At 38.1% G+C, this 27,425-nt stretch overlaps 1 protein-coding gene across 4 annotated transcripts; it reads right to left on the minus strand.

The window, feature by feature from the left end:
- Positions 1 to 273: 273 nt before the first annotated feature.
- LOC123684306 (cytosolic carboxypeptidase Nna1-like) lies at positions 274 to 25,629 on the minus strand. Of its 4 annotated transcripts, XM_045623512.1 has the most exons (18): positions 25,368 to 25,544; positions 23,064 to 23,328; positions 18,562 to 18,785; positions 18,198 to 18,350; positions 17,462 to 17,691; positions 14,931 to 15,077; positions 14,596 to 14,854; positions 12,151 to 12,431; positions 11,777 to 11,936; positions 10,251 to 10,478; positions 9,810 to 9,901; positions 8,624 to 8,825; positions 8,382 to 8,534; positions 4,989 to 5,116; positions 4,761 to 4,928; positions 2,533 to 2,649; positions 2,368 to 2,428; positions 501 to 718 (listed from the first exon to the last, which is right to left on the minus strand). In XM_045623512.1, the coding sequence occupies exons 2-18, from the start codon at positions 23,092 to 23,094 to the stop codon at positions 695 to 697; spliced, it is 2,658 nt and encodes an 885-aa protein (XP_045479468.1). In that variant the 5' UTR covers positions 23,095 to 23,328; positions 25,368 to 25,544; the 3' UTR covers positions 501 to 694. The 4 variants fall into 4 exon arrangements, with proteins under 4 accessions (XP_045479467.1, XP_045479468.1, XP_045479469.1 ...); XM_045623511.1 differs by lacking the exon at positions 2,368 to 2,428 and having other exon boundaries at positions 274 to 718; positions 25,368 to 25,629; XM_045623513.1 differs by lacking the exons at positions 501 to 718; positions 2,368 to 2,428; positions 2,533 to 2,649; positions 4,761 to 4,928; positions 4,989 to 5,116 and adding an exon at positions 6,712 to 7,515 and having other exon boundaries at positions 25,368 to 25,556.
- Positions 25,630 to 27,425: the final 1,796 nt, after the last annotated feature.

Below are 27,425 nucleotides of genomic sequence, written 5' to 3' on the forward strand. Positions count from 1 at the left end.
TTTCGAAATAAAACTGCACTATTTGCAAGTGTTGTTCAGGCGTGAGTCTATTCATGATAAATTGCCAAACCAAACTGAGAATAAATCACTTGACAACTGTTAAATCGGCCTCCATTTTGAACAGTAATGCCAACTTAAAGTTATATATCTCGAAAAAAACACCCTATACATAATGGCAAAACGCTTCCCGGCCCAAAATTCGAAATAATACGTCTTTATGCTCGGAGAACGAGCGCTCAAAAATGTCCATACTACACTTAATACAAAAAAGAATTAGCTCATCACAATTTTTAATCAGTATCTAACATTTACAATTCTCCCATATAAGGAAACTGGATCAACCGATTACAACAAATCTGAATATAGCGTATTACAATCTATAGAGGTACAAAATTCTTGTGAAATAGCCAAAACTGATATCACATCTATGGCAGTAGAATGATTCACAATAAATTCGTCGGGGTAGTAGGTAAAAACAGAAATTAACGGGAAAAACTATCTCTTGAATGGTTTTGAATTGATTTTGTCAGGGTGTTTCGTGTTTTTTTTCTTCTTCGTCTCCGATTTGCTCTCCTTGTCGTCGCAACTGGCGTATGACTTCAACTTGGCAGTTTTTTTCGAAAAGTTGGAGACGACGTCGTTGAAACTTTGAGATTTTCGCACTGGTATGATCTTCTTGGGCGGAGGATGGAGGTCAATGGCTTGTTGTCTCTTCAAACTAATAGAAAATTTTGGTAATATAGAAATAAACGAGTTCAAGGCACTAGGAAAAAAGTTTTCCAATAAGAGATTTCATTTTGAATAGCCTTTTTCGTTCGTCATGAAGCACCTTCTCAGTCAGCAATAGTATACCTGGAGATATATTAGGCCAATTGAAAAGTCCCCGGTCTGATGCACAGATGGCGGTGCTAGTATTAAATCCATATGATTTTTTTGTTAGTACCAACCATCAAACGATACGTGTCAAAATTTGACAGCAGTCCGACCATTAGTTTGTGAGATATAGCGTTGTGAGTGTAGCTACTTTTGTTATTTGAAAAACGATGGAAAAAAAAGAATTTCGGGTGCAGATAAAATATTGCTTTTTGAAGGGAAAATACAGTTGAAGCAAAATCTTGGCTTGATGAAGAGTTTCCGGGGTCTGCACCAGATAAATCAACCATCATTGTTTCGTATGCTAAGTTCAAACGTGGTGAAATGAGCATCGAAGACGGCGAACGCAGTGGACGCCCAAAAGAGGCTGTCACCGACGAAAAAATCTGGTCCCCAGCGACTTTTTCCTGTTCTCAGACCTCAAAAAAAAAATGCCCACTGAAAAGAAATTTAGCGCCAATGAAGAGGTAATCGCCGAAACTGAGGCCTATTTTGAAGCGAAAGACAAATCGTACTACAAAAATGGTATCGAAAAGTTGGATGATCGCTTTAATCGCCCTCGAAGGCAACTATATTGAATAATAAAATCGAATTTGGCCAAAAAAATGTGTTTTACTATGGAAGACCGTGGACTTTTCAATTGGCCTGTTATACATCTGAACTACGTTAATTCTCAACAAGATGACAATATGATCACAATGAAACCTCTTATTGGAAAACCTTTTACACTGAAGAATCCATTATTAGTAAAGAAAATAATTTCTTGAAAAGGAAAAATAGGAAAACATTATATTATTCCTACAGTTAGTTTGTCTTAAATCAAAGACAATATTATTTGAAGTAATAAAAAATTTGTATAAAATCAGCACTACCTTATTCATACAGTATTCATATCAAAAATTTATATCATTTCGAAGAAAAGGACAGCATATTTCGATGAATTTCTAATTCCATCATTAGTCTTCAATCAATTGAGAAATAATTAATTTCAGAGAATTTTATCATTTTCTTGAGAGATTATATGCAATATTATAGAGAGTATTTCAGAATAACAAATTGAACTTTAAGAATATGAATCCTTTGGTGATTTTAAGGAAAATAGTTAACATAAACCTGTGTTATGAATCTCTTAACTTTCAAGCTACACAGTGTTGAAATTTGGACAAAAAGATGTTTTTCGTCATATCCTTAACTATTTTAGCCAATTCAATTCAAATCTTTCCATTTTATACAACATCAAGATATAGAATTCGCACTTGAACGCATGAGGATTCTAAATATAATATTTATTTTGAAAAAAATCTGTGATGAAAAAAGGTATGATAAAAACTTCATTTCTTGAAACTTCAAAACCCTGCAGCTCAAAGTTAAGAGGTCTAGGACAACGTTTTAAGAAACTCTTTTTCTTGAATGCACTTAAAGATTCATACCAAAGCATCTTATTCTGAAACACCAGGTGTTTTGCTTCTTGCAAGTATGAAACTACGATAGTACCTGGAGACCTTTTCTTCTAGGAGACTCTTGCATCTGACATGCTGTACCAATCAGGGCTAAACTGCATGGATGATATCAAAATTTCGAGTTTTGGTTCAGTTGGACGTGCAAGCAATACGTTCGATTAAGATTCTGAAATAAGTAATAGTTTGGAATCACACTGACCTATTCAAATTCTTCTTCGTTGAACATTTGAGCTTGACCTCTGCCTTCTGCTTTCCCTTGATGGTTCCTTTCCTCTGGAGTTTGGGTCGCTTCTTTTTTGGTACCTTTTTCGAATCCCTGTAATTGCAGAGAAATTGAGTTTCCATAGGGTAGAGTTTCATGAGAATCTCGAAGAAATTCGTTTTTTTCTTGTGTAACAAGATCTTTCAGATATCAGGTACCAAAAATAATGTGTGCTGTTTTTGGAAGTATCATGATTTCAAAAGGAATGTACAGAATAAAAATGAGGAAACTCATGAGCAATTGCACCCTTAGAGATAACATGTATATACTAATGTGGCCTCGTAAGATTCAATTGACGAATGACTGACCAGCACTCAAAAGCTCCTAACTTCACTTGAGTGCTTTCCTCATTTTTTTGTCTGAATATCTCTGCGTCTGATTTTGTCTTTGATTTTTAGATCACAGCTGGATTGAGTTCAGCTAAGAGCAATATTTTAGTTTTGTTTTAGCGAAATCGTATGATTGAGAAGTAAACTATTGCATGAAGAGCATTTTTCTGTATTCTATCAGTAAAGATCTCAGAAACGAACTACGTATTTTCACTATTCCAGAACTATTCAATAATCTATTAAAAAATGGGCAGTAGAATTGAATTTGAAGTTTGCTAAACGAAGCAGTTTTAGTTGGCATCAGCTCACTAATGATCTTCTTGCAAAATCTAAAACTCTTCCCTGTCTGGTGAACTTGAATCCTTTTGAAAGTTTATAAAAAAAGTAGTTATTTGTATCTCAACTCCTTCAAAATCATCGCTGTTAATGTTTTTTGGACTTTCAGTGCTGAAATTTTCATTGGAAAACTTTTTCAACTAACTCTGTCTGATATCTAAAAGAGTCTCCGAATGTGTAACATAATATATTTCTGGTCCTTTCAAACTATTCGCTAATTTTGTACTCATGAGTGAAAAACTTGATTTCAACGTTTTGTTCATGGTTATTTTAACTATCCAAAAAAAAATTATCAGAATTATTGTAAAATATCCTGAAGAGGACACTTTCTTAATCCACTTTTCTGCTGTTCAATCACTCAGATGTTTGTTTTGGTGTTTTTATACAGGGTGTTCGGTAATGATATGTTAAAAATTCAGGAGGTGATTTCATTAAAGGAAATCAAGAGACCAAAACACTTGCCAGAAAAGGAGCACTAACTCCTTTCATTGGCCCAGAATTTTTCTGTGGTATAGGTAAGTGTTCCTACAAGCCAGAATATCAGGAGAAGGAAATAACTGAAGGATAAACACTCTTGCGGAATCTTCTTGAGTTGGAACATTCCAAAAAGTTCCTTCGAAAATTTGATACGGCAAGATTTAAGAAGAATCTGATTCTTAGCAGGAATATTGTCTACATCTCTTCACTGGATTTCTTACAGAGCATTGCCTCCGCAGGAAGTACCCCATGAGAATGAGTCTAGCAGAAAACGGCAAGTGCAGATTCTGCAGGCAGAAGTAAGAAAATCTAGATCATCAAGTGAAGGCATGCCTCGCTATTGCTAGCCAACGCAAAAATGCTTAGGGCAAGAGACTTGTAGAAGTGAGGCAAAAATGTTTAGTGAAAGAGACTTGTAGAAGTGAGGCAAAAATGCTTAGGGCAAAAGACTTGTAGAAGTGAGGAAGTAACGTCCTTCATCTGAACTCTACAACTAGAGGGCAAGCTTTAGACTAGGACGACTAACGACAAGAACAGCTTTGATGGGAGCACAATAGACCATAAGGTGACCCCTTTAATATAAAACTAAGACCTGTTGGTCCCAAAAATGGTAAAATATGGTGGCGATTTGTAGAAACTATCCGATTAAACATAACCAAGAAAAAAAATTGAAACGTAAGAATTAGTCCGCATCTTTGAAGGGCTATAAACTTAATCAAGGACTTATGGCATATCTTCACCAAACACCCTAAACACAAGCTGTGTTACGGTTAACTATATTTTTCGAGCCTCTAAAAGTAACCATTCAGAATCAACATTCAGTGGTGCCCATTTCAAACTGTCAAAATAAACAAGTGTCGTAACATTTGTATGCATTTAATAAATCGAAATCCATACGAAAGTAAACAACATTATATAAATGAACAAGTAATATCAACAAATAACTAAATAAAAATCCATGTCAAATGAACCGCACGATTTTTTTTCGGTTACCTGACAATGATTATCTGAGCGTTAACCTACTTGTCTAGCCCATTCGTGCTCAAATCTGCTTGTGAGATGATGCCCCAAGTTATAGGCTGACCATCTCCGCTGCCGTACCAAACCTTATGCTTCAGAGCCATCAGCCTCTGCTGCACTATGTTCAGTTGCTCGTCAACGTCTAAACCATTGCGTCTTTCGTTGCATAATCTAAAAAAAAGGTAAAATTTGTTCAAATACTTCGATCAAGAATAATTGCTAAGTCTTTACTTGGGTTGTGGCGTTCGATCTTTTCGCCTAATCTCGGCATTTAAATCTTGTGGTGGAAGAATCTCTAAAGATGAAACACTTCTTACTTCCGGTACTTCAGATTTACATGTTTCCGATGGTTCTCTGGCCTGAAATGATATTTTTACGGTTGTTTTTTCTGAGAAAGGTGAAAATAATCAAATGGAAAAAGACCTCCAATCATTGTAAAGGGTGTTTTTTTTAGAGCTATAGAACTTTGAATTGCAATAAAACAACGATGGATTATTCGATTGACATGAATTTTATTTATCCGCAAGATAATCTTGTGGTATTACATTTTAAATATGATTTTTGGCATATGACCGCCACGGCTGGCTCGGATGTAGTCCAATTTTCGATGACTTTTTCCAACATTTGTGGCCGTATATCGGCAATAACACGGCGAATGTTGTCTTCCAAATGGTCAAGGGTTTGTGGCTTATCCGCATCGACCAATGACTTTACATAGCCCCACAGAAAGTAGTCTAGCGGTGTTAAATCACAAGATCTTGGAGGCCAATTCACGGGTCCAAAACGTCACCAAACGTGTCTTTCAATAAATCGATTGTGGTACGAGCTGTGTGACATGTTGCGCCGTCTTGTTGGAACCAAAGCTCCTGGACATCATGGTTGTTCATTTCAGGAATGAAAAAGTTAGTAATCATGTCCTTATACCGATCACCATTGACTGTAACGTTCTGGTCATCATCGTTTTTGAATAAGTACGGACCAATGATTCCACCAGCCCATAAAGCGCACCAAACAGTCAGTTTTTCAGGATGTAATGGTGTTTCGACATACACTCGAGGATTAGCTTCACTCCAAATGCGGCAGTTTTGTTTGTTGACGTAGCCATTCAAGCAGAAGTGCGCTTCATCGCTAAACAAAATGAAATGGACGTAGTGCGCGATACGTATTCCGCACAGAACCATTATTTTCGAAATAAAATTGCACTATTTGCAAGCGTTGTCCAGGCGTGAGTCTATTTATGATGAATTGCCAAACCAAACTGAGAATAAATCACTTGACAGCTGTTGAATCGGTCGCCATCTTGAACAGAAATGCCAACTTAAAGTGATATACCTCGAAAAAAACACCCGTTATATAATGGAATATTCGTTGTAGCCCCCCAATAATCTAATAATAAGTAGATAGCTCATAGAGAGAGAGAGGTGAATCGTCACTAACAGAAAAGTGAGACGCACAATGCTTACACCTCGTGACCAGAGGACCAAACAAACATGTTTTGATTGGTTGAACATATAGAACCAATCGATCATTGAACAATTTCAGTATCACGTGATTTGGCTTCCCTTATCATAGGTTGAAATTCAAACATCTTTATACTCCCCCTCGTGGTCATGTGACAAGAAGCTCATTCTTTCTCTCTCTAATGTTGAAGTCAATGATTTGATCCAAAGGCGCATGTATTTATTATTAGATAATGGTAGTGCCACATGGATGCATAGATAATTCCAACTAATTGAATAATTGAATTTTTTTCTTTTGTCAATTGCTGGAATCTAGCCTAAATGAAAAAAATGTTGATAATTATCAGAATTATTTACAGTGATACAGACAATAAACAACTATTTGTTCATTATTCCACCTCTGAAGGTTTTCAGTGTTTTTCGGAGTAAAAACATGACTGATGCGCAGAAGGGATACATTTCCAGGAAATTTAGTAGGAGAAAAAAAAATAGAAGACATGGGAGAAAATTTTATTGAATACAATAAAAAGATGACAATAATGATGAGCATCATTAAAAATACAAAGCATAAAAAATAGAGTGTACAATAATATAAAAATGGTGTTTACAATGTGTCTTCGAGATGTTGCTTGAAAATAACATTGAGAATATGGTTTTGGTTCATTCAGAGTATGATACATAAATAGTTATTTAAAACAAAAATTTATAGGAACATTTTGCCACAAAAAAACAGTACACACGATTGGTTGACAACCAAATTTATCTTAAAGATCCGATTATGTATATGTTATCATTCCAGGAATTTAATGTCGAAATGTTCACTTTCCGAGTCACTCAACAACGAGATTTTCTATAAGTCCATCCAGGAGGAATTCAAATAACGCATTTTTTCTCAGCACCTTATCCAAGTCTACGTTCAGTGATGAACTCAAGTACATTGTAGACTTATCCGAGTCGAATGTATCAACCTGCCATTTGTCTTTGTTATAACCTTCCAAATCCAACGTACTGAACCACTCATCGTGTTCAGTGTGGTGAGAAGATGGCGCCATCACCAAATTCTTCGACAAGATCTCTTTCAAATCTTTCAAAACATCATCTTGCCTATTCAAGGTAGAGGTCATCAGTACCACTTTGGACGCCACTATACTTGTCCTAATGAGAAGGTCAACGTTTTCGTGCTTCAACTCGTCCACCTCGAAGATCAAGTAGGTGATGTCCGACCAAGAGTTGGCCACCTCGTTCAGTATTCCTTTTAAACGTTGCTCAATGACTAAGTACTCTTGAGACATCAGCAACTGTGGAACCAAAATGTGTTAGGGCCAGATATCTGCTATTTTCAAAATTCAACTCAAATATCGGAACGAGGTGTGACACGACAGATGGTGAAGTGAAGTAGACACAGAGAAAGCTGGTGTCTTGTTTCTATGTCCTCTCTGAAATCATCCTAAAAAGGTGTGTTGACGTCTATGATGTTTTTTTTTATGTACAATCTCTATCGATTCTTCTCTATTTCTGTTCCAAAGAGATGTTTTGTGTGGTGACTGTTAGCAAGCGTGGTGGTGTATAAGTCAGGGACCAATGAGTTTGTCTTTCTGATGTTTCCAAGAGTCGTCCCGGGATGGGGCACAACAGGATTGCCCCAATGAAGGGCACACCATAAATATTGCCTGATAAGACCTTTCCAAAGTTGCATTGTTCTCCAATTGGTTTTCTTATCATATTTCCAGATAGAGCATAGACGATTATAGTACTTCAACTTCTGTCGTTCTACCTCACCTCAGCAATATTTGTTTTACATTAAAATTTCATATGAACACATCATAAGTAGACAGACATCATCAACCTATCACATTCTGGTTATTGCTAGTGGTTGCAGGTTAATTCAACACAGACACAAGCATTATTTTTCCAAAAAGCGATTTTCATTATTGCCTTTAAGCAATTTTTCAGGAAGTACGATATCATTTCTTTAATATAAAAGCTTCCGAAATGATTTAAAAAATGCTAGTGATATTCTGAAAGCCTATCCAGAAAATTTCGAGTCTCCGAGTTATTCCCTGACAAAGCTAACTCTAACCTCGTGGTTACTCCGCTTTTGTTGATAGAAAGTAGAAAATAGTGAAGAGTCAGATGAAAATATCCATTTTAGCTGAGCACCTACCTGGAGTTTTTTCTTGCCAATCTTTTTACTCTTCGAGAATTTCTTCTTGCCACTGATTGTCGTGAAATTGTCATCTTCGGAATCTGAAGTGCTCTGGGAGCCATACTGAGACTTGGACTCGGAGAACGAGAAATAAAAATTGGCCTTCCTGATCTGAAACAGTCGAAGGAATGATTACACTAACGGTCTCTTACTTCACCAACATAATTGTTTGAATTATTGTGAAATGGTGGCTTATTTACCGGTGCTATTTTCCTATTGGGCACATTGGGCTTGACGTGGTAAGTCTGCCTGTGTCGAGGAATACGAGATTTTCTGCGCACCTTGGCATTTGGTGCTGGATCTTGGTTCTCGTTGTGTATGATACGTGTTTCTGGTGTAGATGGTGGTACTAGGAGTCCACAATCTCCAATTTCTTCTGGGTCACTCGATGAGCCAGCATCGCTGTAAAAATTTGATATATTGCAAAGAGGTGCAGCATCAAATGTTGATTTTTTGGGATGTGCATGGTTCAATAAATGTCTTGATAAAGGTAAAACCATCAACGATGAATATTACATCACTTTATTGGATCGATTGAGTGCAGAAATAAAGAAAAATGTTGTCAAATGCAAAAGACAAAAATTCCGATCCACTAAGTCAATGCTCCTTGACACAAATCGAAGAATATCAGCTTTTCCAACTGCTGGATCACCCAGTTCATTCTCCAGACCTAGTTTCCAGTGATGACTAGATTTTTGCAGACCTCAAAAGTATGTTCCAGAGAATCTTCTCTGGAGCATTCTTCACTTTAATCTTAAGATGAAGATTTAATTAAGGAGGCTCTGTTTCACTGCGACCTAATGGTCAATCGTGCCCGCCATCAGAGCTATTCTCTCCATGACATGATTTACAGCTCGCCTTCCAGTTCCAAAGTTTTAATGAACTCCAATTTCTGGGATGGCTTCAAGAAGGCTGAATCCTCCCATTAAAAGTTTCTTGTCCAAAGCAGGTTTTGCGTTGGCTACCGATGGCGAGGCATTCCGTCATCAGGTGATTTGGAGTTTCTTCCTCCTCCCCACAGAATCTGCACTAGTCATTTTCTGTTAGACCTATTCTCATGAGATGTTTCCTTAGGCGACAATGCCCTGTGAGGAATCCAGTGAAGAGGTGTAGCATATTCTTGCTAAGATTCAGATACTTCTTGGATCTCGTAGAGTCAAAGTTTCGAAGAAGCTTTTTGGAGTGATCCAAACCAGGAAGATTCCGCCAGAGTATTTCTCTTTCGGTTTCTTCCTTCTCCTGAAACTCCTTCTTGTAGGTACATTTGTATAATGCTCCAGAGGAAGAAATTTGGCTCTAATGAAGAAGTAATTGCCGAGGTTGAAGCCTATTTTGAGACCTTATCTTTCTACAGAAAAGGTGTTGAAAAGTAAATATACAACTCACCTAGAATAATCGCTCAAGTCTATGTTGGTTGGTTCATCAGCACAAGATCCACCTTCATTCAGCCTGTTCAATATTTTGACTCTCAACTTTTCCTGAAACATAAAAAAACGTCAGTTGCTTTCCATTTCGCCCATTCGAATATCCAAACTTCTAAATCCCTAAGTCTCTAAACGAAAACACTGTTTGTTGAAGTAGACTTTATTGATACTGTACAAAGAATGCGATAGCCAACAAGAGAAGAACATTCAGGATCGTCAGTACAACATGCAATTTGGTACTTGCGTCCCACTTTTGCAAAGTCAGGCATTGCACGCTTTTGTGCTCTTTGGTTACGACTATTGTCGATTGGGAAGTACTTTCCACGAGTAATTTAGTTGCTGATTTTCTAACGATGGCTCGACGTACTTCCTTAATAGCCTTCAAGGCCCTTTGGATCCGTACCTTTCTGGGTTCTTCGTCGTAGAAGTCCAGCAGGGTCTGGCAGAAGCTCTTTCCCATCTGTTCGTAGTCTTGGGCGGAGAAGTGAGTTGAGTTTCTTGAGCCCATTGTCGAGCCGGCGAAGGAGGCTTCGAGGGTGTAGCTGTTGGTGATGCCCATCATCCACATCACTATCCTGCCCGTGCCTTCTTTGCCCTTCTGCACCCTGAAGGAGCAGTCTTCGAAGGAGAACTATAAATTTTGACGTTTTAGGATTTCAAATTAGTCAACTCTAAAAGCAATGCAATTGGATTTTCAGAATTAAAAAGATGATGTTCATTGTCTAGTATCTTCCATTCTTCAGATTCAATTTTTCTATTGAAGATGATTGAAAATGGAAAAATGAAAGACATAATTCAAATAAAACAGGCCAACAAAATGAAGATTAATCTATCGGCTATAGAGAGAAGTTTCTAACGGGTGTTTTTTTTCGAGGTATATAACTTTAAGTTTTGGCATTACTGTTCAAGATGGCGACCGATTTAACAGCTGTCAAGTGATTTATTCTCAGTTTGGTTTGGTAGTTCATCATGAATAGACTCACTCCTGAACAACGCTTGAAAATAGTGCAATTTTATTTCGAAAATAATGGTTCTGTGCGGAATACTTATCGCGCACTACGTCCATTTTATTTTGTTTAGCGATGAAGCGCACTTCTGGTTGAATGGCTAGGTCAACAAACAAAACTGCCGCATTTGGTGTGAAGCTAATCCTCAAGTGTATGTCGAAACACCGTTATATCCAGAAAAACTGACTGTTTGGTGCGCTTTATGGGCTGGAATCATTGGTCCGTGCTTCTTCAAAAACGATGATGGTCAGAACGTTACAGTCAATGGTGATCGGTATCGAGCCATGATTACTAACTTTTTCATCCCTGAATTGAACAACCATGATGTCCAGGAGATGTGATTCCAACAAGACGGCGCAACATGTCACACAGCTCGTGCCACAATCGATTTATTGAAAGACACGTCTGGTGACCGCCTAATTTCACGTTTTGGACCTGTGAATTGGCCTACAAGGTCTTGTGATTTAACACCGCTAGACTACTTTCTGTGAGGCTATGTAAAGTCATTGATCTATGCGGATAAGCCACAAACCCTTGGCCATTTGGAAGACATTCGCCGTGTTATTGCCGATATACGGCCACAAATGTTGGAAAAAGTAATCGAAAATGGGACGTCGAGATTGGACTACATCCGAGCCAGCCGTGGCGGTCATATGCCAGAAATCATATTTAACATGTAATGCCACAAGATTATCTTGAGAATAAATATAATTCATGACAATCGAATAATCCATCGTTGTTTTATTGCAATTTAAAGTTCTATAGCTCTAATAAAAACACTCTTTACTTAAAATTAGGATCTAATCAGCCAAATTTATACCAGAAATTGTACCTGAATCAAAATAATCTAGTATTCTGTTATAATGTAAAAGAACTCTCAGTTAAGTAGGTAGATAAGTAATATGGTTTCACCATGTCTTACCTTTTCTGACGAATTTTTGTGTAACATGAGAGGAAATATCTGCTCTTGTAGACGTTTCTCATTCTGTTTCCTGTTTTCACAACCATAAATGAAGATGTTATGTTTTCTCGAATGACCATGAAGATCACAGTACATTGAAACGCCACATTCTTCTATGAGCCTGGAAAAACGAATTTCCCAATGGTGAAATGTTTCGCAGTTTTCTACCTATCCTAGCAATGGAGCCATCATCTTTTAAAACACCTGTATATCGTTGTAAACCATGGGAAAGGCGCATAGAGAGAGATAGAGAGAGGAATCGACTCTAACAGAAAGGTGATACGCACTATGTTTAAACCTAACCTAACTTGATTGGAATAATTGGTCTTTCTCACCTCCTCATCATCAATTTCGTGTACCAAATCGAAGGATACGCCTCTCTCATAACAGTCCTGTACTGCCTGTTCAAATCTTTCCCAGAGAGGGAACATCGGTTATTGCCCACAATCACGCCATCTGGGTTCAACATTGGCACGATTTTGAAGATGAACTTGTCGCGAAGTTCTTTGGCCGGAGCACAGTCGCTAGTGAGGAAATCTATGATCCCTTTCATCATCCAAGAAGATGGGGTTTCACCAGGATGCACCCTGGCGGTGAGCACGATGGCACGCTTCTTCTGTAAATTTAGGAGAAATATAGAGCTTGCAAAAACGAGGAGACTCGGTGATTTTAGAAGAAGGTACGAGGAGAAAGGCATCAAGGAGGTGACTTAGATTTAGATTTAATTAAGGAGGTTACGTTTCACTGCAACCTAATGGTCTATTGTGCCCCCCATCAGAGCTATTCTCTCCATAACGTGATCTACAGCTCGCCTTCCAGTTCCAGAGTTCTGATGAACTCCAATATCTGGGATGGTTTCAAGTAGGCTAATTCCTCACTTCTATAAGTTAAGTGTCCAAGGCAGGTTTTGCGTTGGCTAGCGATGGTGAGGCATTCCGTCACCAGGTGATTCAGAGTTTCTTCCTCCTCCCCACAGAATCTGCACTCTTCATTTTCTGTTAGGCCCATTCTCATGAGGTGTTTCCTAAGGCGGCAATGCCCTGTGAGGAATCCAATGAGGAGCTGTAGCATATTCTTACTAAGATCCAGATACTTCTTGGATCTTGTAGAGTCAAAGTTTCGTAGAAACTTTTTGGAGTGATCCAGACCAGGAAGATTCCGCTAGAGATTTTCTCTTTCGGTTACCTCTTTTACCTGAAACTCTTTCTTGTAGGTGCATTTGTCTACACCACAGAAATGTTCCGGGCCGATGAAAGGAGTTTGTGCTCTTTTTTGGCAAGTGTGCTGGCCTCCTCATTCCCTCTGATTGATGATGATGTGACTTCATCACTTCTACAAGCCTCTTGCCCAAAGAATTTGTTTGCATTGGTTAGCGAAGATGAGGCATTCCATCACCAGGTGTCTGGAATTTCTTCCTCCTTCCTTCAGAATCTGCACAAGTCGTTTTCTGCTGAACTTATTCTGATGAAGTGGTTCCTGAGGTGACAATGCCCTATAAGTAATCCAGTTAGGAGGTGTAGCATATATTCTTGCTGAGATCCATGTACTTCTCAGATCTCGCAGTATCGAAGTGGTCGCTATGTGCTCAAGGAGGAAGGTTGTCCAAAATCATTTGTTATGTCAAAAAACATCGATGCTGTGCAAAAACTGATGATGCAAGATCGTCATGAGATATGCCTTGAGATAAAGGCACGTTTGCACATTAGTTCTACCTGCATATATTCGATCTCGAGTTGGACCTCTCATAATTTGACAATCGTTCATAAAGAGTCTCTTGTCAACTGTTGCAAAGAAATGCTCAAAGTAGTGCTTCAAACGACGTTTATAAGATAGTGACTGGTGATGAATTTTGAATATATGTATGCATATGGGTCCGAAACTAAACATGTAATCGGCAATGGACTAGTTTAGTGATGTTGATAATACTATATTTGACACGATAGAATTAAAATATAGAGCAAAACTGATAAATCAGTGAAAAATCAATAAATGACTGAGAAATTGATTATTTAAATTTACGTTTTTTAGCGCGGAACGTCTTTGGTCTCTGACGTCACGGCTCTTGCCTGTGATCGCTACACCATAAATTAAGTTTAAATACTTAGCCGCGCCAAGGCTCTCGCGCCGTTTGTAGTTGTACAGTGTAGTTTTAACTCGAGTTTTGTTTTTATGTCACCATAATGGAAGAAGGCTTCGTGAAAGGACAAAGTGACAATTTGCCTAAAAGAGATATATTCGCAGTGATGGAGTTTTTTTCTTCAAATCCATCTTATGTCAGTGCAGAAATAAAAGGAGTTAAACTTTTCAATTAAGTAGCTACTTTTGAGTTTGCTTCATCATGGTTCAACTTATAACGATGATTTATTTAAAAAACGTTTCATGAACATTTTGTAGTTGAGTACTGGTTGTTGAAGTCTATCAATGGCAAAACATATTTATGTGAGGAGTAAAAAGTAAAAAGAGAAAAAAGTAATTTATATGTATGTATATAGTAAGTTATTTCAGCCATCGTGTAACGAACAAAACACGACACGAACGGCACAAGTGATTGTACACCAATGAATAAGTAAGCACTCTGCCAATACCAGTCGTCTAGTGTGTGACGTCACGCCACTTACACGTACTATGAAATTATTCTTCCAAGCGCAACTTCAAAGTCCCATAACTTTTTCATTTCTAAAGATATTTCAATGATTCTTCCACATTTTTGTTTCATTTTACAACAAAATAATGAAAACTAGTCCATTTTCGTCAACTCATTATCAAAAACTCCCTCTTACCCTATTCTCTTCTTCCTCCTCCTGTGGATTGGTGATCGTAATGTAATCGACGTTATTTCCAGCCAGACTCTTGCACAACAAACGCAACGTGGTGAACGTGGACTTGACAGGATGGTTGGATAGCTCAGACAAGTAATCTTGCAGGTTGGTGTAGGTGTACGGGTAGCAGCTTGCGAAATACACGGTGTCGCCCTCGTGCGGGAAACTGACGGTGAAGGTTAGGGTGTAGGTCATCTGCTGGTCCTCCCCCTCCTCCGTTCTGCAAAGAGACGGATACGGGATGGCAGTGTTGAGAGTTGCGCCACTTGCTGGAGGCCGTGTGAGTACCTACTTACACATTCTCATTGCAGAAGTAGGTTATCTGATCGCCGCACCTCCTCCAACCGATCGAGTGGAGCTGGGAGTCCTTTTCCGAGTACATGAGCGGACGCAGTCCGGAATTGTACAGGCTGCCGTCTTTGGTGAAGTTCACTATGGAGAACCTGAAACGTGGGACAGTTTCAACCAAAACTGAGGAATGGAAGTTGGAATATACTGTAGCAAACCAAGACAAACAAGCCACAAGGCTAGGGCTGATAGATGTTGAGAAAGCCTCCAAAAAGGACTAGCCTACTAGATGGAGATGGCACACTTCATTGTCAAAACTTGCAAAATAATAAGAAACTCCTAAAGATATAGAGATGTTTACGTCAAAATAGATGACGCCGTAACTACCAACAGACAAGTAGAAACAGGAGTGTCCCAAGGTTCAGTTCTAGGACCTCTACTCTTCAACATATACACATATGACATCCAAAAAAACCCAAGAAATCTGTTAGCCATATACAGAAGACAATAGCACTAGAAGACATAGACATCAAATGGAAAATCCACATAAACGGCAAAAAGGGTCAGGCTATTCTAAGTCCATTATAATCTAGTGTTATACCTCCATCTATTCTTAGATTGCTGTTGATCTGAAAAAACCATATAAAACACGCTATGGATAAAACAACCTCAGCAACAAGCAGACTTTACTCAATCTTAGAAAGAAAGAACCAAAATAACCAAAAAGGAAACTGAGAATGTTTAACTCAATTGCAAGTCTTCATCTAGCATATGGATTGGCAGCCAGAAGCCATATCAAAGAAATACAAGTGACAGAAAATGAGCTATTAAGAGCTGCAAAGAAAATTCCGTGGTTCGCAAAAAAATCAACACATCCACAATCGCTGAAAGAAAAATAATTCAATGTTATAGTATCAAAAATTGAAAAATACTACCTAAAAAGATACATATCCTGAATATTTGCTAGAAATTTAATTAAATTTTGAAAAAGCTTGAAAAACTAGCAATCCGAGGCGCTGACAAGTGCAACTACTAAAGCTTATCGAATATGTAATTCGACAATTCCAGAACAACCATGCCACAAGACTAGTGATATTAAATGTTAAGAAATGCTTTCAAGAAGGACTAGTCCACCAGATGAAAATGGCTCACTATACTGACAACACTTGCAAAATTATAAGAAACTACCAAAGATATAGAGATGTTTACGTCAAAATAGATGATGCAGTATCAACCAACAGACAAGTAGAAGCAGAAGTCTCCCAAGGTTCTGTTCTAGGACCTCTACTCTTCAACAAATACACATATGACATCCCAAAAACCCAATAAATCTGTTAGCCACATACAGACGACTGCAAATATAGGGTGTTTTCTTTTGAGGTATACAACTTTAAGTTGGCATTACTATTCAAGATGACGAGCGATTTAACAGCTGTCAATTGATTTATTCTCAGTTTGATTCGGCAATTCATCATGAATAGACTCACGCCTGAACAACGTTTGCAAATAGTGCAATTTTATTTCGAAAATAATGGTTCTGTGCGGAATACGTATCGCGCACTACGTCTATTTTATTTTGTTTAGCGATGAAGCGCACTTCTGGTTGAATGTCTACGTCAACAAACAAAACTGCCGCATTTGGCTAATCCTCAAGTATATGTCGAAACACCGTTACATCCAGAAAAACTGACTGTTTGGTGCGCTTTATGGGCTGGTGAAATCATTGGTCCGTACTTCTTCAAAAACGATGATGGCCAGAACGTTACAGTCAATGGTGATCGGTATAGAGCCATGATTACTAACTTTTTCATTCCTGAATTGAACAACCATGGTGTCTAGGAGCTGTGGTTCCAACAAGACGGCGCAACATGTTGCACAGCTCGTGCCAAAATCGATTTATTGAAAGACACGTTTGGTGACCGCTTAATTTCTCGTTTTGGACCTGTGAAATGGCCTCCAGAATCTTGTGATTCAACACCGCTAGACTATTTTCTGTGGGGCTATGTAAAGTCATTGGTCTATGCGGATGAGCAACAAACCCTAGATCATTTGGAAGAGAACATTCGCCGCGTTTTAAAGTTTAATAGCTCTGAAAAAAACACCCTTTCGCACTAGAAGACATAGACATCAAATGGAAAATTGAAATAAACGGCAAGAAGAGCCAGGCTATTCTTCTACAGAAAAGGAGTCTAGATCTAAGTCTATTATAATCTAGTGTTACACCTCCATCTATTCTAGAATTGGTGTTGATCTCAAAAAACTGTATAAAATATGCAGTGGATAAAACAAACTCAGAAACAAACAGACTATAGCCAATTTTTGAAAGTCAAAATCAGAAAGAGTAGAAAAGCTAATAGACAATAAGAAAATCGAAGCATTTGAAGAATTTCGCAGAATGTTCAAGATTTCTCTTGGAACAAGAGTCGAATGAAAGGGTGCTAGACAGAGTTGAAGCAGATAGAGTATTGTCATCTATTGAAAGGCCCAAAACTACTTGTATAGAATAAAATTCTGGAAAAGCCTAAAAACATGTTCTTACCGATATAGGAAGTTCTTCTTCATGTTGGTCACTCGAAAGTAGAACCATTGCATGTAGCGCTGGGTGTAGAGGTCCGACCTCAGATAAAGCTCGTAGTAACTCGGAGTTAGACGAATGGCCCTTGCTAGATTTCCAGATTCGAATCTAGACTCAAACTTGAGGGAGTTTTCCTCTGGACATATGTTGGTTGAGAGGAGATACTTGCTACCACCTACGCTTGAACGGCTGAACTGCAAAAAAAACGTATTGGTCAATTAGTTCCACATCATGGTCGATGAGTCAAGTGGGTAGAGCTCGTGGTCGAAAGCGAAGAAAGCATCCCAGACCATAACCAAGCCAAGATTGATGGCCAGGAAGGTGTTGCTGTATGTTTGGAGGAATTGGCTCATATGAGCTGCTCCTCTTTGATAAAATGCTCAATTCTGGCCTTCACTTATGAACAACTAGACCGTTTGAAGCTTTTGAAGCTGGTGATCGAACAGAAGCGGTTAGCTTCTGGAGAACACGAAAGGAACTTGACTCCAAGTGACTACCACTTGTACCTCTCCATGGCCAACGCGCTTAGTGGTACAAATTTGGCCTAAATAGAGGATGATTGTAATACTTTTCATAAAGCATTAAAATAAAGGGAAAAAATCAAAGACATTTTACCAACTTGAAAAATTCTTCAGTAAGCCGATATGTTTCATATAATAGAAACAATGAAAAAAAAAAACCTTTTAGTGAAATTACTCACATAACTAACGGCACTTATTGGTGCATATTGGTAGACTATCAACCCGTAATCCTCTCCAGAAGGTTTTGGTTGCATTTCTAATCCAGTAGGCGTGTAGTAAGGTTCAGGCTGTGATGGAACAGTAGTGATGTGATCCACAGGCTCCGCTAATACCTAAGAGAAAATTACTATTATTCAAGCTCAAGATTTCATCAATGTAAGAAGTTTTCACTCACGATCTTCAACTTCGTCATTTTATACAGGTGATTTCTTACCCCTGTTAAAAAGACCTTGGAAAACACGATGGATAAAAAAGAATGAAATTCTTTTATCCAACATAATGTATAGCTCCTTTCCTTTTTATTATAATTGGAAATTCTCCTACCTGACACTCAGTTGGCCATCTAGCTGGCTGGACTTGGAAGTTGCTCTCTCTGTTCACGGCAAAGAGGTCCTTGGAGCCTATTGACTTGAGCCGGATCTCGCTGTCATCGCCTTCTTCCATATCCAGTGGGGACTTCAAGAGATAACTTGCGAAATAACCAGACAATTTTGGAAGCAACGGGAATAAATTGGCTTGAAGATCTTTCACGTTAACATTGCTGCTATCTGAAAAAAAAACATGAATACCATATCCTGATGAACAACAAGTTGGAAGAAATCCAGTATCGAGTAGCAATAGACGACCGAAAATTTTTGAGTTGAATACAACATATCAACTGAAGGGTGTTTTTTTTAGAGCTATAGAACTTTAAATGGCAATAAAACAACGATGGATTATTCGATTGACATGAATTTTATTTATCCGCAACATAATTTTGTGGCATTACATTTTGAATATGATTTCTGGCATATGACCGCCACGGCTGGCTCGGATGTAGTCCAATCTGGACGTCCAATTTTCGATGACTTTTTCCAACATTTGTGGCCGTATATCGGCAATAACACGGCGAATGTAGTCTTCCAAATGGTCAAGGGTTTGTGGCTTATCCGCATAGACCTATGACTTTACATAGCCCCACAGAAAGTAGTCTAGCGGTGTTAAATCACAAGATCTTAGAGGCCAATTCACAGGTCCAAAACGTGAAATTAGGCGGTCACCAAACGTGTCTTTCAATAAATCTATTGTGGCACGAGCTGTGTGACATGTTGCGACGTCTTGTTGGAACCACAGCTCCTGGACATCATGGTTGTTCAATTCAGGAATGAAAAAGTTAGTAATCATGGCTCTATACCGATCACCATTGACTGTAACGTTCTGGCCATCATCGTTTTTGAAGAAGTACGGACCAATGATTCCACCAGCCCATAAAGCGCACCAAACAGTCAGTGTAACGGTGTTTCGACATACACTTGAGGATTAGCTTCACACCAAATGCGGCAGTTTTGTTTGTTGACGTAGCCATTCAACCAGAAGTGCGCTTCATCGCTAAACAAAATAAAATGGACGTAGTGCGCGATACGTATTCCGCACAGAACCATTATTTTCGAAATGAAATTGCACTATTTGCAAGCGTTGTTCAGGCGTGAGTCTATTCATGATAAATTGCCAAACCAAACTGAGAATAAATCACTTGACAGCTGTAAAATCGGTCGCAATCTTGAACAGTAATGCCAACTTAAAGTTATATACCTCGAAAAAAAAACACCTGTTATATAGAAAAGGGTAATAATTTAAAACAATTTAAATGATTAGAGAAATTTCATCAATGAAAGGATATTTCTCGCAAATTCAGTATATTCCCAATATTAGTTATAACTATATCTCCCATGATCACGCAAATGTGAAATAAAATAAGTACATATGGTTTACCAACATGCATGTTGAATGAAAAAAAATTTATAGAACTCTGACATGAACAGATTCATATTGGATTTTCAGTATTCAAAATCAGCCATAATTTTATATCGCTCCACAACTTTTTTATGAATATATGTAGAAGGACAAAGTAGTTATCGAAAAAAATCTCCCTGTGAAAACTATATAACACAAAATGATGTATGGTACAATATTCTCCTCCAAAATATTCTTTTCCTTATGATTCAGAATTGGGAATTTCGAAAAATTTCAATCCGAATTGGTATTCTACAAGTTTTAAAAATTTCAAGTGTACGTAATGTTTTTCCTGGACGAAATCAAAAATTTCGTGAAGAAAATTCACCTAAAAACATCGGCTTCTATCCTTTCCAAAAGTAGATCCGCGCACACAAAATTCTCCTAAACGTCAAATTCGATCAGTGAATGTTTACATCATACCGCCCACAACCGACTTCCTATCGCAAAACAAAGTTAAACATCTGTTGTGAAGTTAATCCTAATAATTTAATTTGCATCGTAAAGTATGCCAGAACAGCTTGGCAAGTGTCCGCAGAAAAAATGGGATTCGCATCGTTGATAAAAGTCAATTTTCTTTCTTTACTCATATCGCAACTTGTTCATTATTTTTAAGGATGATATATTCAGTCAGTTTTCATCTGCTTGCGTTCTAAATATGCTTGTTTGGTTGAATCCAGAACACAGGTGGTATTTATACTGGTAATACTCAATATAAATTTATTCGCGGATAATACATATACTATTTATCATTAAATGTGGAGAAAGCTATTCAGAAATTAATCCATGTATCCATGTGCAGAAGCCTTGAGCTCACATATCATCGATTCTAAGATAGTACTAGAGTGCCGAAGGAAACTCAATGAAATAAGCAAAAAAAAGCAAGTTCTGTTTCAGTCTGGGTGCTCAGGAATTGGTGGAAATGAAGAGCTTAACACACTTGCTAGAGAAGGAGTACAACCTCCTTCTACTACCCCAGAACCTTTTTGTGGTATAGATAAATGTACCTACAAGAAAGAGTTTCTGGAGAAGGAAAAAACCTAAAGAGAAACACTCTGGTGGAATCTTCCTGAGTTGGATCATTCCAACAAGTTTCCTTGAAATTTTGATAATGCAAGGTCTTAGAAGTATCTGAATCATAGCAAGAATATACTACACCTCCTTACTGGATTCCTTACAAGACATTGTCGTCTCAGAAAGCTCCTCATGAGAATGAGTCTAGCAGAAACAACGAGTGCAGATTCTGCACGGAGGAGGAAGAAGCTCCTGATCACCTGAGGAAAGCCTCGACATTGCCAGCCAACGCAAAAAATCCTTGGGACAAGAGACTTGTAGAAATGAGAAAGTAACCTACTTGAAGCCATTCCAGATACCACCACCAGGGGCCCTGGCTTTGCCTTATTTATATGAAGTTTTTTTAGGGAGCCTCTATTATTGCTCTTAGGCATATTTTCTGACAAGTTGATTTTTTATCTCTGGCTATTCCAAAAACATCATATTTCATGAAAATCAATTCTGGATAGAATTGGAGAAATCGTAGAAACCAACGTCTAGTTACAATCTGCGACCTAGAAACCTCTGAAGATGCTAAAGGCAGTAAAAAGCCAATTGTCAGGCGAAAAATTGTTTAGACCACAGCTGAAAAGCCTCTTATGTTCAATTTTGTCGAACAATCCGGCTGTGAAAACCTTCAATATTATTTAGGGTGTTTTTTTCCGAGGTATTTAACTTTAAGTTGGCATTACTGTTCAAGATGGTGACCGATTTAACAGCTGTCAAGTGATTTATTCTCAGTTTGGTTTGGCAATTCATCATGAATAGACTCACGCCTGAATAACGCTTGCAAATGATGCAATTTTATTTCGAAAATAATGTGCCGTAGTTCCCGATTTTCATAAACGAATTTTGTTTAGCGATGAAGTGCACTTCTGGTTGAATGGCTACGTCAACAAACAAAACTGCCGCATTTGGAGTGAAGCTAATCCTCAAGTGTATGTTGAAACACCGTTACATCCAGAAAAACTGGCTGTTTGGTGCGCTTTATGGGCTGGTGGAATCATTGGTCCGTACTTCTTCAAAAACGATGATGGCCAGAACGTTACAGTCAATGGTGATCGATATGGAGTCATGATTACTAACTTTTTCATTCCTGAATTGAACAACCATGATAACCAGGAGTTGTGGTTCCAACAAGACGGCGCAACATGTCACACGGCTCGTGCCACAATCGATTGATTGAAAAACACGTTTGGTGACCGCCTAATTTCACGTTTTGGACCTGTGAATTGGCCTTCAAGATCTTGTGATTTAACACCGCTAGACTACTTTCTGTGAGGCTATGTAAAGTCATTGGTCTATGCGGATAAGCCACAAACCCTTGACCATTTGGAAGGCAACATTCGCCGTGTTATTGCCGATATACGGCCACAAATGTTGGAAAAAGTCATCGAAAATTGGACGTCCAGATTGGCCTACATCCGAGTCAGCCGTGGCGGTCATATGCCAGAAATCATATTTAAAATGTAATGCCACAATATTACTTGCGTATAAATAAAATTCATGTCAATCGAATAATCCATTGTTGTTTTATTGCAATTTAAAGTTCTATAGCTCTAAAAAAACACCCTTCATTAAAGCTGGAAAGTTATTCAGAATGGTGATATGATAGGTTCTTCTCAATATGAAATACTCGAAGGAGGAGCTGGTTCGAAAGTTTACGCTTTCAATTGTCACATTTCAATCATTATTCAATATTAATTCAAAAATAATTCATTTCAGCGTTAAAAATTGAAACAATAGATGATAACTCAATTTGGTGATACGAATCCAAAGCCTGGAGTATAATTCTAGTACCACTGGATAAAAAATCTTGAATTTTTATTAATTTCCTAGGGTGCTTTAAACTAATTTCAAGATTTGGTCCCATCTTTTCATCCTTCGAATAGACAAATTGAGAAGAGATCTTCTAGTATCGATGAAGCATATATTTCATCTGTTCCGACTGGTACCTGAAGAGGAATTGTATGGAATGTTAAAAAGGCGATTCCACTCACCTCTGTATTTGGTTTCGGTGTCCAGTTCCATTGCTTCAACCTACGCGAGTTGACAAAGAAGTGACATCAGCTCCATCCCATGTTTGAAGTTTCCACGCTACCTAGGAAACTGACATTTTCTAACTACCTTCGAACAATCAACTCTCGCCGCAACTATCCTTCTGCTTACTTTGGTTTTCGTGCGGTATTTTCACTTCTTGATTACGAGAGATCACCATGAGAACGGTAGAATCGATAGGGGATAAGAAGCGCTTGGATCGCGAATCTGAAATCGTTGGAAATGTAGTGAGTGCAAGTTCCCAATTTATATAGAATAGGTTCACTATTTACTTCACTTGAATCGCTCTTTCCAAGTGCCAAAATAGATTTATCTCCGGTTGATCTGCGTTCCGACAGTCATAATGAAAATTTATTATTGCGAGTGTGGTTTGTCCACAAAAAAACAGCAATTATTATTTATTTATTTTATTTTTCGAGATTTTATTGCAGGAAATTTAAACGGAATGATATACTAACTGACTAAGAAACTGCAACACACAGAAGGAGCTGTTTAAATTTTATTTATTTATTTTTTTGTAAAACATCGTAAATGATTGAATTTGGAGAAAAAATCGTGAAGGTTTTTTCATGTGAAAAATTTCTGTTGCTTAAATATTCTAGTCGTTCTTTGCAAGTTTTTTTTAATTTTACGATAAACCAGCTGTTCGAGGAGATCCAAAGTCGATGTTCAGTTGTTAAAATTCCTAGAGCACGTATACGCGGAATTTTTCGCCAGCTAAGAGAATTTGAAAGAGGTCGAATTATTGGTCAACGGAAGGCAGGGTTGTCATTTCGAGAAATCGCTAACCGTACGAACAGAAATCCAACTACTGTTATGAGATGTTGTCAAGCGTGTGGTTTGATAATTCCCAAAATCGAAGAAGAGTAGGCACCGGACGTCGAAGGGGCACTAATGAAGTTCAAGATCGCCGTCTAAGACTTATGGCCATTAGAGACCGATTTGCGACAACTCGATCTTTGGCCGATGAGTGGTTAGGAGAACAAGGCCATCCTGTACCTATCCGAACGGTTTACCGCCGGATAAGGTCTTTTGGACTGCAGCATTATCGACCCCATCTTGTGTTATCTCTGACGGTTGAGCATCGCCGGCAACGATTACAGTGGTGCAGAGAACGTCAACATTGAAATGTGGAATGGCATCAGGTCGTCTTTTCTGATGAATCTCGATTCTCCTTGGGTGCACATGATGGCCGAAGAAGGGTTAGACGACGTCGGGGAGAAAGACGTGAACCTCAGTTTGATGTTGAGCGTCATGTATACCGGACAGTAGGCGTTATGGTATGGGGTGCTATTGCACATGCAAGTAGGTCACTTTTAGTCTTTATTCAAGATAACATGACAGCGCTGCGTTACCTCCAAGGAATAGGGGAGTCATATGTTCTCCCTTGCCTTAACCGGCCAAAAAATCCAATATTTCAGCCAAATAATACCCGACCTCATGTTGCCAGAGTTAGTTTAAACTTTTTCGAAGCGACCCATGTGAATCTTTTGCCATGGCAGACCAGATCCTCCGATCTTTCGCCCATAAATAAATAAATGTTCAATCTCCAAAAAATTGCAGCGACAAAAAATATATTTTTAGCGTCGCTGCATCCAACAACCGATGTTTGGGGACTGAACAAATTACAACATTTGAATTTCATGCCAGGAATAAAGCCACAACTTGACTTTGACCTTGTTTCTCACGGAAAATAAGTTATCGAGGCGAAAAGTTCTTATCAGAAAATATTTATATTAATTTGAACTTTATCAAAGAGTGGAATTGAATCCAGAAAGTTTTCTCAATCAATCACATTTCCCCTCTTCATTTGAATACGTCTTTACAATTTGAAAATCATAACATAATTTTAGTTTTCAAAATACTTTTTGAATTTGCAGTAATTTTTGGTTTTACAATCAAAATGAAATTTCACAGAAGCCTGAAGTTGCTGTTTCGAAACTGAAGACTATATTTTATTTTGTTCGAATATATATTTTTGTTTCATCAGGAAAAACAAATTTTAAACTGCCGGACGGACGGGCAGAATCTGTCTTGAGGAAGGATTCGTCATCATTGTTTCGACCCTTATCGTTTAGTATATCAATAATCAGACATCCTATATTGACATACCTAATTCAAAATAGGCACGTATAAATTTTAGCCCATTCTCAGCTAAAAATTCGAAGATTACAGACATTGTGTGAAAAAATGATGGAGCAATCTGTTCGATGACAAGCGCTCAATATATGATACATTCAACTTACCTCCAAAAACTTGGAATCCTCCTCTAAGCCATATTAAACAATAATTCGACGTTTTTTCTAATAACTATAACTTTCTGACCACAAATCCAATTTTCACTCTAAATAATACACCTGACAGGTAGATAATTAACCTTTAGTTACGCAGGTAGTATAACTATTGTCTAATAAATAGCTATCTACTATTTTCATGAGTCATTTGTCTATCACCTGGTAAAACTCAGTTAATCATTTCAACAATTTGGCACGTATAGTAGAAATAGTTGAACTGACAGCAATTTGAAGTATGGCTGATTAAATAACAATCAGAACTCATTGCATCCTCGATGTGCACTTGGAGAATTCACTGTTATTCCAAACACAGTATACAGGAGGTTCCTGAAGTACGTGTGAAAACTTCAGGAGCATTTTTCCATAGAAGAGGTATTGAAAAGTTAGAGGAATTTTGGAATACAGTGTCATTCTCAAAAGTAACTACACTGCGCAAAAAAAGTAACGCACATTATGGAAATCTCAAATTTATTCTACAACTAAAGGTGTTCTCAATGATAATTATTTTTATCAGAATTATGCATGCATATGTTATCCACTTTCAACGTTTTTCTTCAATACAGATGTTTTTTCCCAGCAGGAATAAAAAAAGATGAGATTATCAGATTTTGAATGTATTGCCTCCATTCTGAAATCAGTTGTTCTCGATCAATTCTAGTGATCAATAGTTTTTCTTTCGTTTGATTTTCTACACTCGATCGCTATGCAACACGAAACACGCAATTTGACCCAAGAGGAATGTGCCCAAGCGGTAGTTTTGCGAGAAGAAGGGTAGACATACACAAGAATTGCAGAAAGGTTTGGAGTTTCCCATACAAGTGTGTCCAGAATGTTGCAGCGATTCAGGGAGACAGGTATGAATGTCCGAAGACCAGGACAGGGTAGACCACGGGTAACAACTGCCATTCAAGAACGTAACTTGAGAGTTTCTTCGTTGAGACAACGGTTTGCAACCGCTCGCCTCCTTCAAAATCAGCTTGAGCAAACTCATGGGGTGCAAATTAGCACTCAGGCAATAAGATATCACCTCAGAGAATATGATTTAAGGCCTCGTGTCGCGACAAGAGGCCCAGCTCTTACCCCAGCCCATCGAAGGGCGCGTTTGGATTTTGCGAGAGAGCATATCCATTGGGAAGAGGCTGATTGGGAAAGAGTTCTCTTCACAGATGAGTCTAGATTCTGCCTCTACCATTGTGATCGACGTTCCCTTGTATACAGACGTCCACATGAAAGATATGCTCAGTGCAATTTCCTGAATACTAGGTACTGGTTTCGGGGGAGGATCGATTATGGTATGGGGTGGAATATCTTTGACTGCTCGCACAGACCTAGTCGTCGTTGATAATGGAGCTATGAATGCTGATAGGTATATAAGGAACATTCTTGAAGAGCATGTAGTGCCATTTGCCCCATACATTGGTGAAAATTTCATTTTTATGGACGATAATGCCAGACCGCTACTCTTCATGACTTAGGAATCCAACTCAGAGAAATCTGGGAAGGATTAGATCAGAACATTTTAAGATCACTCATTTTGAGTGTGGACCGTCGTTGCCGAGCTGTAATTAACGCAAGGGGTGGAAATAACAAGTATTAAATCACTTATCAGCATTCCAGTATTTTGAAAATTGTTTATTTCTCTTCTTTCACATAAGATTCGGTGAAATCCTGAATTTTTCTTCGATTTAATGTGTCTTGTTTCGTTCAAAACCTTCCCGAGAGAACATAAAAAATAAGTTATGAAGTCAATGTAGAGTTAACTTTCATTGAAATTGAGATTTTCAGAATGTGCGTTAATTTTTTTGCGCAGTGTATTTTGAGGAATAAAGTCGAATTTTTTAAGAAAAAAATGTGTTTTTACTGGTTTGGACCAGGACTTATCGAGTAGAGTGTTGCCTATATTATTGTTCAATTTTGTGGTCTCTAATGTTACAATAGCAACATGAATGACGAGGGCTCAAAAGTTCTTGATGCCAAGTTGGCAGTTTTTTTCTCAAATTAAGAGACTGG

Source organism: Harmonia axyridis, chromosome 7, assembly GCF_914767665.1.
Source record: "Harmonia axyridis chromosome 7, icHarAxyr1.1, whole genome shotgun sequence".
NCBI lineage: Eukaryota > Metazoa > Arthropoda > Insecta > Coleoptera > Coccinellidae > Harmonia > Harmonia axyridis.